This window comes from Salvelinus sp. IW2-2015, linkage group LG12 (genome assembly GCF_002910315.2).
Source record: "Salvelinus sp. IW2-2015 linkage group LG12, ASM291031v2, whole genome shotgun sequence".
In the NCBI taxonomy this organism is placed as follows: Eukaryota; Metazoa; Chordata; class Actinopteri; order Salmoniformes; family Salmonidae; genus Salvelinus; species Salvelinus sp. IW2-2015.
The window spans coordinates 10,067,399-10,083,865 of record NC_036852.1 but is presented as its reverse complement, the minus strand read 5'-3'; the positions used below and the strand labels follow the sequence as shown (position 1 = coordinate 10,083,865).

Sequence of the window (16,467 nt, the reverse complement as noted above, 5' to 3'; positions counted from 1 at the left end):
CTGGCATGGCGCAATTCTAATTTCTAACTTTCCTATGGACGTCAACAGAGGGTCGCGCTATCGARGTGCGCAGCCCGAGGAAAAACAAATGATATATATGTTTTGCCTCATGTTGGACTGCTTCCTGAAATGATTTGGTCATTTACTTGTTGCTGTGGTGACCTGTCAATCAAGCGTTAGAGGGATTTTGCAAGAAAAGAAACAGCCAAAGAAAGGAAAATCCCCATGCATATATATCAGCTACTTAACAGGCTTGCTTCTTCTTTCCTGTAGAGCGTAGCTCCCTTAGTACAACACCATTGATCTATGTCAAGAGGTTTGGACCTCTTTGGGTAATGGCTTGGGCTTTGGCCTGACAAACAAAGGGCAGTGGGTTCAGGTCCTTTTGTTTCCAATCCYGGATTCAGTGCAATATATTGGCATGTACGATGATGGATGACAAGACAAATTGCTTCAGSATAAGTATACATGGACGTCTGGATATTCCAGACATATCAATATGGCTAGACGAAAACACCGGTCAACCTCAGACGACGGATGCTCATCATCGACCAATGAATGCAGCTCATTGAGCCATCTGGGAGTTGTCTCCTGGTCATCTGATCTCCAGCACTTCAGGTCCTTCACTTATCTGGCTGAGTTTGACGTTGCAGGCGAGTCGAGACTGACTGGTCTACGAGTCTCCTTGCATCATAAATAACTACTCAATATTATTTGTAGATCAGTCACAATTCACCCATGATGCATCACGGTTTTGAGTCCGGTAATCATGGCCTATGTCTTCATGGAGGCTGATCCACCAATGAAAGAAGCTCATTAAGACCTCTTCAACCAATGTAAGAAGCCCGTTGACCTATCAGKAAGTTGTCTCCTGGTCATCTGATCCACAGACCTTCAAGTCCTTCACTCTGTCTTCATCCAGCAACACGGAGGCTCATCGACCAATGAGAAAAGCCGATTGAGCCATCAAGAAGTTGTCTCTTCTACTGGTCATCTGATCTCATTGCTTCAGGTCATTCACTCTATCTTCATCCAGCAACAGAGGATGCCAGGAAGCGATTACACCTCTTCCAATGGCCGCCATCCCGTCATCAAGCTCAATGTGATCGATGGGCTTCCTCTGCCATTAGGTGTCTGCCGGCCATCTGTCCATCCCAGGCTGTGTGTGTGTGTGTGTGTGTGTGTGTGTGTGTGTGTGTGTGTGTGTGTGTGTGTGTGTGTGTGTGTGTGTGTGTGTGTGTGTGGTGTGTGTGTGTGTGTGTTGTGTGTGTGTGTGTGTGTGTGTGTGATGACATTCCTCCCTCACAGGAAAATTAAGTTGGGGCTCTTATGAGGGCTAAGGAGAAGGGCAGGAGTGGTCACAGCACGTTACCTCTAATCCTGCCCTTTTTCATGGGGTAGGAATGTGCTGTTGTAGGGGGAGTTGGGGATATGGAGGGTCACACTTTCTTTCTTATTCTCTCATTTTCTTCCTTGGACTCTGTTTTGAAATCAAAGTGCAGTGCAATTATTGGCTGGCCAATGGTGCCTCTTGCCTTTTTTCGCTCGCTCTCCTCTTCTCCTTTTCTCTGTCACATACATTGTTCTCTTTCCTCCCCTCTGTCTCTCATTACACCTGCTCACTGCTTGTTAGGGTCTTTGTCATTGTTCTGGTGTGTCTGAATCCTCAACACTTTTAGTAGTCTGGATGGAGTAGTTCTACTGAGACCTTTGATCCGTCACTCTCACCCTACAGTATCTCTTCACGGATTCTGTGTGCTATCCTGGACTCGCGGCTGGAATAGTTGACTGGCTCAAACAGTGCTTGGAGAAACACACACACACACACATACACAAACACAGATGAGCACATATACGCACACACAAACAAACACAAATAATCACTCACTTGCACGCACACACACACACGCCAAAGATCACTCTCTCCCTCCACAAATGAGTGTGAAAAATAAGACGTGTAACTGACTTGTTAAATATTCATTTGTTTTTGACAGAAGTGGGGGGGGGGGAAGGAGACAAGACAAATTGCCTGGAGCTAGCGCTTTGTGCATGAATCGTTAAAATATGCCAGAAATCAGAAACGCAAACAATTAAAATAAAGCCCATATTTCACGTGCCGCCCTTGGGTGACAGATGCATCTCTCACTCTGTGGCCGTTAGAGAGGGAGCGCCCCCCCTCCCTCTCTCCTCTCATTCCTCTCTTGGCTAAGCAGTCTGATTGACACGGCATTACACCCGGGACTGGCCAGACACGGTTTAAAGATGCACGCTCACACACACACACACACCTTTCACTTTTCTCCCAGACACACCATACACCTTTCACTCTTCCCTCGTTAATGAAGACACTCCTGAGAACATTATCTATCACATCAGTCAGACCTCACACCCTGAAAACATCTTTCTCTCCGTCTTGTCTCTCAACTCACTACTGCTTTCTCCCTGGTTCTTCTTCCATTCCCGATTCTCTGCCTCTTTCTCTGTGTTGGTAATTATATTTTGTGCCGTATTCATTTCTTTGACTGCGCATGGGAGGTTCCTGTATGTCTTGATTTGGTCTGTGCGTGCTATTGGATGTCCATGCAACTGGATGTGTTGCGGGTGCACGCAGTGTGTGTGTGTGCTCGCGTGCGTATTTGCATCCAACGAGAAACGGATAAATCAATAACAACACCATACATTTTTTGGCCTCCAGCTGAACTAATCGTTATTTCACTCAACGCCCGCTTCAACACCGTCTTTATTGCTCGACAGCAGTGGCGGGTTCTAACGGCAATAGATTCATCTGGGAGGGTGGTTTTGATCTATTTGGTCGTATAACTCTTAWTACGAAGTGTTAATGGGAGGTGATTTAGCCCAAATTGCCGCCGCCTGCCGCAGTATGCATATGGAGGAAATAAGATAAATAGATTTAATTATGCCCAGTGGGAATAATGAGAGACGAGAGACTGTTTTAATTATTGAAGGGGGGCGTCRCTTTCTGCTGCCAGGAAGGAGCTGTGATTAGCTTCTCATGCTGTCAATCGGGGGAAGGAGAAGGTAGAGAGGGGTATAGTGAGGAAGTGTGTGGAGGGTGGCTGAGTTCTGTGTCTGTGTTTCCGAATGGGAAAAAAACACAAATGAGAGTGATATGACCCCCTGCTTTTAGAAGGACCGTTTAATTCTTTCTCAACATGCTTGTACACTTCGAGCTTCTTAACTGTCCTCTGCRTGATGTACACTACTGCAGTATTCCAKTGTTCTGTACCAGAAAACACCAAAGAGCCCCTGTTACATCACACCTCTTTATGTAGTTTTTAATTGAACTCATCCCTGTTTGTCTCTCTGGCTTCCAAAACCTCCAACTCCACCGAGGTACCGGTAGAAAATACACACAGCAATCTAATTACCGTGATAACATTTATAGGCTGTGAGATTAAGTGTTCTCTCTCGATCTCTCGCCGCCTCTGGAAGCCTCACTGTTCTCTATATTTCTAAGCTCCAACCGTGCCATACTTTCATGGGAGCTTTGGCTTATCCCTCCCTCTCTTTCTTTCTCATTTTCTCTCTCTCTCATTCTCTCGTTCATTCTCCATTCGCTCTCTGTCTCCTCTCTCTCTGTCTCCTCTCTCTCTGTCTCCTCTCTCTCTGTCTTCTCTCTCTCTCGCTCTCTCTTGTTGTTGTTCTCTCTCTTTCTCTCCCAGCTTGTTATTTTGGTATTCAAAGGCAGATGCATATTTTGCTGGCATTATCCCTGCTTCTTTGTGTGATCAACTCCTCGCCGAAAGAATGTTAGAATGGGGTCTCATCATTCAACCATGTATTCCTCTCTCTCCTGTGGTGGGTGTTGCTGCGTGCGTGCGTCGTGCGTTCGTGCGGCGCGGCGGCGGCGTGCGTGCGTGCGTGCGTGCGTGCGTGCGTGCGGTGCTTCAGCTGACCTAAGAGGTCAGGCCTACCCACCTGGAACAATGTCAGAGGTTTTGTGTGCGTGCAACTGGAAATGTGCGGGTGCCCGCAGTGTGCGCGTATTGCATATATAACACCAGACGCACCATCTCAGCTATTAGCCTCATTCATTTCCATCATAAAAGACAGACGCCATCAATGAACTCCCCTGACAGACCAACAGACAGACTGTAAACTGTCTCCTGACACCGTCACTCTTGCCAAACTGAACGCCTGCTTAGACTGAATGGCTGTTTAGCTAGTCGTTAGCGCTTCACCAGTAACCAGTTTCCCACTGGCTCCATCCAACAGCGCTGAAGGAAGCCCATTTATTTACCGCTCTCTGCTTGTCGTCACACGGTAAAAAATAAAAACAGCTTCATTTCCTGAGCTGCCAACCACAGATGATAATGGAGGAAATGAGTCTAGCACACRTACTGGTAAATAGGCTACACTATGTTTCCTTACTCTCTCTRTTTCCCTCCCCCTCCCTTGCACCTCTGTCTCCGTCTCTGTTTCTCCCTCTTTTCCCTCCTTCCCTSCCTCCCTCCCTCCCTAGGGAGCCTATTCCACAGGTCGCAGGGCAATTACATCACCCAGGCTGTCTGTGATCTCACTGTGTTTTGAACCTCATTAGAAAGAAGACACAATCCTTTTATTTTACTCTTCCCCCCCCTTCTCTCACCCACTTCCTCAGAATGTCATGTAATGAGCATGGAGAAGCTTCTGGAAGAGGTGATTTAAGATGATGAGTAAAGGCGCCTTCCAAAAAAGYTGATTGTCACTGGAACCYCACYGGACAGTCTTTTGTCTTGTCATACTTGGACATTTTGGGGATATTGGTTCTAGTTTCTTCATTTCCTCTCACGAGGAGTGTCACTGTCGTAGACCCAAGAGCCATTCTGGTGACTCTGGCGCAGAGGCAGACTAATGATGAGAGCGCTAATAATGGTTCCGTTTGGCCCCTTGTGACAGTAGGATCACATTAAACCGCGACACCAATGACCCAGTAACCCAGAGCATCCATCTTACASCATTATGAGAAAGTAATGCAGCCAAGTGCTATGATGGTAGGTGTTGTGTGTTTTTAAATGAGATCTCCCACTCTTTGTGYGGCTGTGTGTGGCTCCCAGTGAGCTTTCCCACACAGAGTGGTGTCTCAGCACCAAACGGGAACAGGGAATGACAATGACAATTACATCCGTATTTCTGAATAAACATGATTGATAAGGACAAAGTTGCACAGCGAGATAGAATCCAGCTCCGAAGAGTCTCGCTCGATGCATTTTTTGTTGTTGTCTWAAAACAAATCAGACTTCAAATCTGACCACCATTTCAGATCTCCACACCACCTGAKWKTCTTGGGAAAAGAAATGCTGAGGAAAGGGTAGAGGGAGAGATTAGGGAAATGAAGGAGCGAAAAATGATGATGGAGGGGAAATGGGTTTGTACCTTCCCCATGGCAGGTACATACACTGAGTGTACAAAACATTAGGAACATGCTCTTTCCTTGACAGACTGACCAGGTGAATCCAGGTGAAAGCTATGATCCCTTATTGATGTCACTTGTTAAATCCACTTCAATCAGTCTAGATGAAGGGGAGGAGACTGGTTAAAGAAGGATTTTTAAGCTTTGATGCATATGAATGTGTGTCATTCAGAGGGTGAATCGGCGAGTCAAAAGATTTAAGTGTCTTTGAACAGGGTATGGTAGTAGGTGCCAGGCACATCAGTTTGATTGTGTCAAGAACKGCAATGCTGCTGGATAGGCTTGGGCGGTATACTGTAWACCGGTGTATTTGGGAGAGGACACGGGATGGTTTTCAATACCTTCAAAAAAGATTGATTTGACGTTTTTCAATACATTAAAATGAATACCTGCCGTCAACTTGTGCACCTGCCACATCATTTTACATTATGAYGCTTACAATAGTTCCTCAGAACAGTTCAGCCAGTCACGTGTTTGTATGCAATTCACTACTAAATGTTTGCCATCAGATATCTTATCATGGCTTTCTGCAATCTGTTTTTCTCCCATTTGCTCCATGCACCAATGCTGCTCTTCCTTCAGAAAATAATGAATCATAGGTGTTCATTTGCACAATTTCTCTCGTTAACTTAAGCTTGTAAAGGTCTACACTCTCCGAAAATGACATTCAGTAGCTACTAGCTGTGCTTGTATAACTTTGAGCTGGATTTGCCTGTGTTTGCAATTGCTTTGTTCGTTTTCTCTCATTTGCATTTAGCTAATGTCTATGTGATTTCGCTATTGGATTTTTCAAATTTTGTTAGCATTCCAATTTGTAAGTCGCTCTGGATAAGAGCGTCTGCTAAATGACTTAAATGTAAATTCTGGTAGTAGATGCCCAAAAGGCTTTTCTTGTGATTTTAGTGCCCCCTTGTGTGCTATGCCAGTAATACCGTAAAACTCGGAATTAGAGAAGGACGGTATGATGATATGAAAATCTGCATACCGCCCAAGCCTACTGCTGGGTTTTTCACGCTCAACAGTTTCCCGTGTGTATCAAGAATGGTCCACCAGCCAAAGGCCATCCAGCCAACTCAACACAACTGTGGGAAGCATTGGAGTTTACATGGGCAAGAATCMTTGTCGGACACTTTCGACACCTTGTAGAGTTCATGCCCAGATGAATTGAGGCTGTTCTCAAGGAAAAAGGGAGCGGGTCGAAATATTAGAAAGCGGTTCTTTAATGTTTTGTACACTCAGCGTCTATCTAATTGTGAGTCTCTCTGTCTCTCTCAAACAGACAGTAGAAGAGAGAGATGCTCTAATTTATGTACACAAAATGATCAGGCCAGCTGTCGGCCTCCATCACACACACARTACTGTGTGAAAGAGAGGGACGAGCCACCCAGCTCACTTCTCTCATGGAGGGCCAGACTGCCAGTGTCAATGAAGTCTGTGAAAATGATACTACTGCCAGCACCATGCTACGAATGGGCAATAATATCGCCCATTCATATTGCTGTTCTTCTAACAGTGATTCAATGTCTGCAGGTTGTACGGGAAGCAATGATAGGCTAGTTGGGCTTGAAGAAGGGTTCGAATGCCAAGTGAGCTTTGTTATTCCTCAAGCTGTTTTTATAGTCTGGAGATGTAATCTGGAGTTGGCTGCAGATTCAAAGTTAAGTGTCACTGGTGCAAAGTTGACTAGCATTAACTTGCTTTCCACWGCCCGCATTTATCAAGCATCTCWGAGTAGTTTGCTGATCTAGGATCAGGTCCTCCCTGTCCATAATTTAAAAGGCCAAACTGACGCTTGAAAAATATGGTTTAGGACTAACCCATGCACCTGGGTCAGCTGCGAARGTGCTAAGGATAAAATACTATTATATTCCGTGGTAATTCCCCTCCAATCTGGCAACCCAGCAGCAGTGCAGTGACCCTYGGCTGATTTGAGTGTGTCCTCTGTCTTCCATCAGGGTTGCCATTCACACCATGTCCCCCTCAGGGCTGTAATGAGAAGAGCCAGTGACAAGAATTAAGACCGGCCCCTGTCCTTAATGAGCTAAACACAGACATCAGATTGGACTCAGCAGGGAGCTGACTCACACGCACAGGCACACACCAAACACCGCGGTCGCGTTCAGCATAAGCAAAAGTCTCAGATAGAAATGTCATGAAGAGAGCTGATGCGATCCCTTATTCTCGACGTCAAAGAGGCATGTTCGTTTTACATATATTTCTGGAAACGTCCTGATTTCTTATTCTACATGTCACAGAGGTTTGTTTGTTCTACAATCATGTGTTTCTATCTGAATGTTTTCTGCTGAATGTGGCCCCTGTAGGAAAGGGTTGTGGCAGATTTGCCCCCAGGCCATGCCCCTGGTAACATGGGGCTATAARACCAGACATACTCTAGCTGACAGAACACCCATTGTGTAATATAGATATGTGAATTAATCCATGGATTTGTATGTCTTGCTGCCTGTGAAGGACATTGGGGGAATAATTAGTGGCTCAGAGAACCATGTTTTGGTTGAGTGTCCCTTTGGAAGCTTGAGAGCGACATGTGATTCAACTCCACGCCTGGAGGGCAAAAAAACACTTTCGGGCCCGTAATCACAGTGTGCTGTCTAGGATCAGTTTTGCCTTATGCGTCAAAATGATTGGGGGGGGAGATCTGTTTCTAGATCAGCACTCCCACTGATGTTTTGTGAATACAAGTTGTGGTTTGCAACATGTAAAGGTGTTGGTCCCATRTTTCATGAGCTGAATTAAAAGATRCCATAAATGTTCCATACGCACAAAAAGCTTMTTTCTCTCAAATGTTATTTCTCTCAAATGCACACATTTGTTTACATCCTGTTCGTGAGCATTTTTCCTTTGCCAAGATAATCCATCCACCTAACCAGGTGTGGCATATCAGGARGCTGATTAAACAGCTTGATCATTGTGCAGTTTTGTCACACAACACAAGGAGTACCTGAGGAGTATTTGTGTCTGTAATAAAGCTATTTTGTGGGGGGAAACTATTTCTGATTGGCTGGGCCTGGCTCCCAAGTGAGTGGGYGGCACTGCCCAGTCATGTGAAATCCATAGATTAGGGCAAATTTAGCATGTTGCATTTATATTTTTGTTCAGTATATGTGAGAAAATAAAAGCCAAATATTTTAGTGGTCAGATAGATGCTGACCCTGGGTCCCGTTTGCGTTTTCCCCACTAATGGTTAAAGTTAGGATAGGGGGATGGGAAACTGATCCTAGATCTGTACCTAGGGGAAACTTCACCCCGGAGCTACATGCACTCACCTCTGTCTGTCAGCATGTCGTATCAATTCAAAATACACACTGTATATTAATACGAGTTAATCATCATCTCAACCACATTTCCAACTCACTAACACACCCACTGCATTAACCCACTCTAGCAAATTATCACACTGCATTATCACCAACCTTTAACCATTGTACCAGAGGAAAAGGCGCTAATAAAAATGTGGGAGTGAGTTTGGTTCGTATGTGTGTGTAATAGTGGTTGTGTGAGCGATGGGTACTGTTTCTCTGCTGTGAATTGCTAACGTGTGTGAGTGTACGCTAGTGCACGTGTGTGGTCGTCATGGTATCTGTGTGTGTGCACATACGTACAGTACCAGTCAAAGGTTTGGACACACCTACTCATTCTTTGGTWTTTCTTTATTTTTACTATTTTCTACATTGTAGAGTAATAGGGAATACATCAAAACTATGAAATAACACATATGGAATCATGTAGTAACCAAAAAAGTATTAAACACTTTATATTATATTTTATATTTGAGATTCTTCGAAGTAGCCACCCTTTGCCTTAATGACAGCTTTGCATACTCTTGGCATTCTCTCAACCAGCTTCATGAGGTTTTTCACCTGGAATGCATTTCAATTAACAGGTGTGCCTTGTTGAAAGTTTGTTTGTGGAATTTCTTTCCTCAATGCGTTTGAGCCAATCAGTTGTGACAAGGTAGGGGTGGTACACAGAAGATAGGCCTATTTGGTAAAAGATCAAGTCCATATTAGGTCAAGAACAGCTCAAATAAGCAAAGAGAAACAACAACAAGGTCAGTCAATCCGGAAAATTTCCATCAAGTGCTATGATGAAACTGGCCCTCATGAGGACCGCCACAGGCAAGGAAGATGGATGATCTCCACATGTGTGGTTCCCATTGTGAACCATGGAGGTATGGGGGTGCTTTGCTGGTGTCACTGTCAGTGATTTATTTAGAATTCAAGGCACACTTAACCAGCATGGCTACCACAGCATTCTGCGGCAATACGCTATCCCATCTGGTTTGCGCTTAGTGGGACTATCATTTATTTTTCAAAACACACCTCCAGGCTGTGTAAGGGCTATTTGACCAAGAAGGAGGGTGATGGAGTGCTGCATCAGATGACCTGGCCTCCACAATCACCCRACCTCAACCCAATTGAGATGGTTTGGGATGAGTTGGACTACAGAGTGAAGGAAAAGCAGCCAACAAGTGCTCAGCATATGTGGGAACTCCTTCAAGACTGTTGSGAATGCATTCCAGGTGAAGCTGGTTGAGAGAATGTCAAGAGTGTGCAAAGCTATAAAGGAAATTGTTTATTTAACCTTTATGTAACTAGGAAAGTCAGTTAAGAACAAATTCTTATTGACAATGACGACCTACCCCGGCCAAACCCGGACGACGCTGGGCCAATTGTGCGCCGCCCTATGTGACTCCCAATCATTTCCGGATGTCATACAKCCTGGATTCGAACCAGGGACTGCAGTGACGCCTCTTGCACTGAGATGCAGTGCCTTAGACCGCTGCGCCACTCGGAAGCAGCAAGGCAAATGATAGCTACTTTGAAGAATAATATAAAAGAAAATATATTTTGTTTTGTTTAACTATTTTTTGGGGTTACTACATGATTCCATATGTGTTATTTCATAGTTTTGATGTCTTCACTATTATTCTACAATGTAGAAAATAGTAAATATAAAGAAAAAGCCTTGAATGAGGAGATGTGTCCAAACGTTTGACTGGTGTACTGTATTTGTGTGTGAGATGCGTGTGTGTGTGTGTGTGTGTGTGTGTGTGTGTGTGTGTGTGTGTGTGTGTGTGTGTGTGTGTGTGTGTGTGTGTGTGTGTGTGTGTGTGTGTGTGTGTGTGTGTGTGTGTGTGTGTGTGCTGTCTCTTATACACATCTAGATGTGTATAAGAGACAGGTCCTGCTGTGTGGAAGTGTGAACACATGTTTGGCTGAGGTGTGAACTTGATTCTGCAGTTTGGTTCCAAACATGAAGCCCTGAGTCCACTCCTTCTCTCCCCTCTTGTAGACTCTCCACTGCTATGTGGCCTGCTGCTCAACTAGTTCCTTTCATAATGTCTGCAGCCTCTGTTGTCGCTTTACGAACTGCCACAATGTTTTGAATCCCAAATGAAACATCTTACCAATTTTTTCACTTTGTCTCTCTCTTTCTTTTTCTCTCAATCCCCCTCTCCCTCCCCAGGTTTGGCAAGAAAAAGGAGGAGAAGAGCAAGGCGGAGGTGAAGGCTGCCAAGCAGAAGTTGGAGGCTGTGAGCGAGGAGGAGCTGAACAAGATTGAGGAGGGAGTGAGGTGAGCTCACACTGTTTGCCCTGTTGTCTGTGTGTATATCAATCAATGGTCTGTCTGTGTGTCTGTCACTCTCTGGCTCCACCCTTCATCATTCAAACACCACGCTATTACATATATACAWTGTATGCAGTTTTTTGTCCAATCCCATCAAGTTAATGTGAGTTTGATTTAGACAGTGAGTGACGGTATCTATCCCCTCTTATATGACCGACAGACACGAGCTCCGATACATGGAGGTGCGGGACGGCCACGTGACCCCCGACCCCCTGCCACCCGACTTGGAGGATGATGACCATGACCCCAACTACGCCCGTATCAACACCTTTCGGGAGCCCCCCAAGGGCCCTTCGCCCTCCTACCTCAGCCGCACCCCTTCTCCTCAGCGAGCCCTCGGGGGACCACCCCCCGGCGGACCCTCACACAGYCGCCAGCCCTCGGCAGAAGACTTWGAGGGGCTCTATGCCAAGGTAAACAAGCAGAGAGCCCCGTCCTCGACTTCCACGTCGCAGCTTCAGCCCCCTCCGAGCGACAGGTGAGTTGATCCACAAACCAAGAAATCACTCCTTCGCAGTGCACTCCAATGTATGGCCTTGAGTTGCTGTAGTGGGTCATACTGTCACTATGGGGTCAGTGGGATTGGGCAAGCATGGGGGGATATTTTGTTATCTTTGTTGCCTTCAAAGATCCATTTAAAAACAGAAATATCCATGATAGATAATGTATTTATGTTAAAAGTTCTGTTTTTATTTAATTATTTCACTTATTTTACTATACATTTCTCGGATAAACAAACATGTGCAGTGCATTCGGAAAGTATTCAGACCCCCTCCCTTTTTCTATGTTTTGTTACGTTACAGCCTTATTCTAAAATAGATMAAAAATGTCCTCGTCAGTCTACACACAATACCACATAATGACAAAGCGAAAACTTATTTACATAAGATTTCAGACCCTTTGCTATGAGACTCGAAATTGAGCTCAGGTGCATCCTGTTTCCATGAATCATCCATGTATTTCTATAACTTGATTGGAGTCAACCTGTGGTAAATTCAATTGATTGGACATGATGTGGAAAGGCACACACCTGTCTATATAAGGTCCCACAGTTGACAGTGCATGTCAGAGCAAAAACCAAGCCATGAGGTCGAAGGAATTATCCGTAGAGCTCTGAGATAGGATTGTGTCGAGACACAGATCTGGGGAAGGGTACCAAAAAAATTCCCCAAGAACACAGTGGCCTCCATCATTCTTAGATGGAAGAAGTTTGGAACCACCAAGACTCCTTCTAGAGCTGGCTGCCCAGCCATACTGAGAAATCGGGGGAGAAGGACCTTGGTGAGGGAGGTGACCAAGAACCCGATGTTCACACTGACAGAGCTCCAGAGTTCCTCTGTTCCTCCTTCCAGAAGGACAACCATCTCCGCATCACTCCACCAATCAGGCCTTTATGGTAGAGTGGCTAGACGGAAGCCACTTGTCAGTAAAGGGCACTTGGAGTTTGCCAAAAGGCACCTAAAGGACTCTCAGACCATGAGAAACAAGATTTTCTTGTCTGATTAAATCAAGATTGAACTCTTTGGCCTGAATGTCATGTGTCACGTCTGGAGGAAACCTGGCACCATCCCTACGGTGAAGCATGGTGGTGGCGGCATCATGCTGGTGGATGTTTTTCAGCGGCTGGGAGACTAGTCAGGATTGAGGGAAAGATGAACGGAGCAAAGTACAGAGAGATCCGTGATGAAAACCTCAGACTGGGGTGAAGGTTCACCTTCCAAACAGGACAACGACCCTAAGCACACAGCCAAAACAATGCAGGAGTGGCTTCCGGACAAGTTTCTGAATGTCCTTTTGTGGCCCAGCCAGAGCCCGGACTTGAACCCGATCGAACATCTCTAGAGAGACCTGAAAATAGCTGTGCAGCGACGCTCCCCATCCAACTTGACAGAGCTTGAGAGGATCTGCAGAGAAGAAAGGGAGAAACTCCCCAAATACAGGTGGGCCAAGCTTGTAGCGTCATACCCAAGAAGACTCGAGGCTGTAATCGCTGCCAAATATACTTCAACAAAGTACTGATTTAAAGCGTCTGAATACTTATGTAAATGTATGATTTCATATTTTTTTTGTATTTGCTTACATTTCTTAAAACCTGTTTTTGCATTATGGAGTTTTGTGTGTAGATTGATGAGGGGGAAAAACCTGTCTCTTATACACATCTAGATGTGTATAAGAGTTCAACAAAGTACTGATTTAAAGCGTCTGAATACTTATGTAAATGTATGATTTCATATTTTTTTTGTATTTGCTTACATTTCTTAAAACCTGTTTTTGCATTATGGAGTTTTGTGTGTAGATTGATGAGGGGGAAAAACAATTTAATCCATTTTAGAATACGTCTGTAACGTAAGAAAATGTGGAAAAACTCAAGGAGACTGAATATTTTCCGGAATGCGCTGTATAGCTAACAACCCAACACGCAGCCGTGGATGCATAATTTATGAGAATACTGTAGCATTTCTCAGCATGAGGGTTTAGGGTCCGCAGACCCTCAAGCTTTGCCCGAAGCAAACATTTAAAGTACGCTGTTTAGAATCATTAAGTAGGTGGTGTCATTTTAAAGGGAGAGAGGTAACAAACGACCTCTACGCCAGAACGAAATGTCAAAGCCTGTTCTCTTTGCTACCACACGACAAGCAGTACCAGCGCACCAAGTCTGGAACCGACAGGACCCTGAACAGCTTCTTCCCCCAAGCCATAAAACTGTTAACAAGACCTCTACATAGCTAATCAAATGGATACCCGGACTACTTGCATTGACCCTTTTCTGCACTAACTCTCTTGTGCGGACTCTGAACACACACTAGACCCTACCCACACACTCACACATACTTACACTGAAACCGCAGCAATACATACGCCCACACATAGAATGCACACACCTGCATACTGACACCACACATACACACGTTCACACTCACCACATTTGCTGCTGCTACTGTCTATTATCTACCGCGTTGCCTAGTCACTTTAGCCCTACCTATATGTGCATAGCTACTTCAAATAACTCATATCCCTGCACATCAACTCAGTGCTGGTGCTCCCTCTATATATCCGTGTTATTTTTTACTCGTTGTTGTTATTCATAATCACTGTGTGTTTCTTCCTCATGTCACTATTTACTTTTTTTTGTCTTTATCTTTACTCTGCGTTGTTGTGAAAGGACCCCTAAGTAAGCATTTCACTGTTAGTCTACAGATTGACTGTTGTGAAGGGAACGAGTCAGAAAGAGAGAGGGGGAAAAAAGGGAGGATAATTAGCTGCAGTCTAGCAGCTTGACAGATCAGTTAGACTCCTCCCCCCTCTCCTCTAACTGGCCACTTAATTACTCTTCCATTCTGTTTTTCTTTCCTCTTCCCTCATTCTTTCTATTTCTCCGTCTTACTGTCTCTCTTTCTCTCTTTCTCTGCCTCTCCCTCTTTCTCCCTCTCCTCTCCCCGCTCGACTACAGCAGCATAAGTTGAACACTCCATATTCTACTGACATTTGTAATGGATGACTAATTCGAGCCAGCAACAGCGTAACATGATCAATTTAGTCTGGTTGGAATTGACTGTATGATAGTTTAGTTACGCCACGTAGTCCAGGGTTCCAACCACACACACACATTTTACAGACTTACAACACACATCTGCTTGCGAAACGCACCCATTCATTGATTCATTCATGCATATGGACACACAGCTTTGCCGGCACACACTCAAACCCGCCCAGTGGTTTTGCAGCGAAGCCTTTTTGTAACCTAGCAACACTCCAGTCTAGAATCCAATACCGCTTTTAGAGGACCAATTTGGATAGGGGAGAATTCTATTATACTGTGGCTTCATTTGTGTGTGTGTGTCTGTGTACACGTGTGCGTACACGTGTGTGTGCATACAGACCTACGTGTGTGTTTGATGTGCACATGCTCAGTAGTGGTACGTCCTTCTCCTCCCCMCTCACCTGTCAGAGAGGAGAAAGTTGACTCTGGAGTGTCTACATAATTTAGTGCTGGAAATGTTTTCATTAGGACTTCGATGGCAGGTGCGTCCATGGATGGGTGTCACATTTGATTACAGCGACACTAGGGGCGGACCTGTGGAGAAAAACGCTTGTCAAATATTATTAGAGAATAGGTCAGCTAGTCTCTCCACAGACCGGGGAAAGGAAGGAGAGGGAGGAAAGAGGGAACAAAGAAAATAGTCACCTGAGGAGTTTCTTATAAAGCCACGTTGCTTATGTAACGTATTTCAATGTTAGGAAATAAAAAATATGATTGTCAGAATACAAAGTATATAGCCCTAATCCTAGACACTAGTCCATCTGCAACCCATAAGGACAGTATGCACTAGAGGTGTCAGTAGGAAAGTTTGGGTTGGAGTTCTCCAGAACTATGCTGACCGAATCGTTGTACACATGCACCATCGCCCTCTCAGCCACCATAATTGCAACGTTCCTCAGCGGATGATCAATACAGCACCATTTCCGTTTACTTAAATTTCCCTTTGTCCTGTCCTGTCTTCTCTTTGATGTGGCCAGTCAGAGACAGTCCCAGTCCCGGTGGCCCTAGTTCATTGGCCAAGTCTCCCTAATTAGTCCTCCTGAGGTTGGACATATACAAACACAGGTTTGACAAACATCCCTGAGACCAAAGGTAATGGAAGGTTCTGAAAGTTCTGGCTCCCCCATCTCTCCCCCTGGAAAAGAGGGGAAATAGATATCTTTACCCTTTACTGAACTTTCCACTGGCGCTCTGGTCTCCCTGGTGTCTGGCTGGCAAACAAGAGGAGAAATTAGCATCTGATGACAACCTGGTCCGATGCTCCCATACACATACACGAATGGACTTACACACACACACACACACACACACACACGGACGGACGGACGTCCGTCCGTCCGTACGTACGTGCCTGCATAGACATGGTGCAGGTGGGTGTACCTGACCTCAAAGGCCAGCAGAATCACCAGTTCTGTATCCTCAGTAATCTTAGTATTTCTGCTTTCTGCCTAAAGTGTATGCTTAATGGAGGAGTTATAACCTCACACATTATTCTGAAATGTTTGTATTCTGTTGAACGAAGTAAAGAAACCTCTGCCCAGTTCCCACTAGGGTTAAATATTATCCCAGGAAAATGTTCCATCCCGAGAATAAATCACTTTTCTCCCAGGTAACCCGGTATTTCCCGCCAAAAGCGGAACTGTCCTTCAAAAGCATGATAAAGCATATAATTATGCCTATGTCCGGATTTGATTAGAGCCTGATGAGCCATACATGAAATAAATGTTATGAGTCCTACATTAAAGACATTTGATGAGGCCAAGCCCAAATGATTGTGCCATTGTCCAATACATATTTGATATAGGCTACTGCACATTGCGCACAGCAGAAAAACATGAAAGCCCATAGATGTAGCTAGCTATAT

General features: G+C 44.9%; 1 protein-coding gene across 5 annotated transcripts in view; it reads left to right on the top strand.

The window, feature by feature from the left end:
• Positions 1-16,467, top strand: part of pard3ba (par-3 family cell polarity regulator beta a) — a 198,442-nt gene that overhangs the window by 149,909 nt on the left and 32,066 nt on the right. For all 5 annotated transcript variants that reach the window (XM_023997820.2, XM_023997819.2, XM_023997823.2 and 2 more), the window contains 2 exons: positions 10,901-11,008; positions 11,223-11,540. In XM_023997820.2, coding sequence (XP_023853588.1) covers positions 10,901-11,008; positions 11,223-11,540 — 426 coding nt within the window. The remainder of the gene's footprint in view (positions 1-10,900; positions 11,009-11,222; positions 11,541-16,467) is intronic.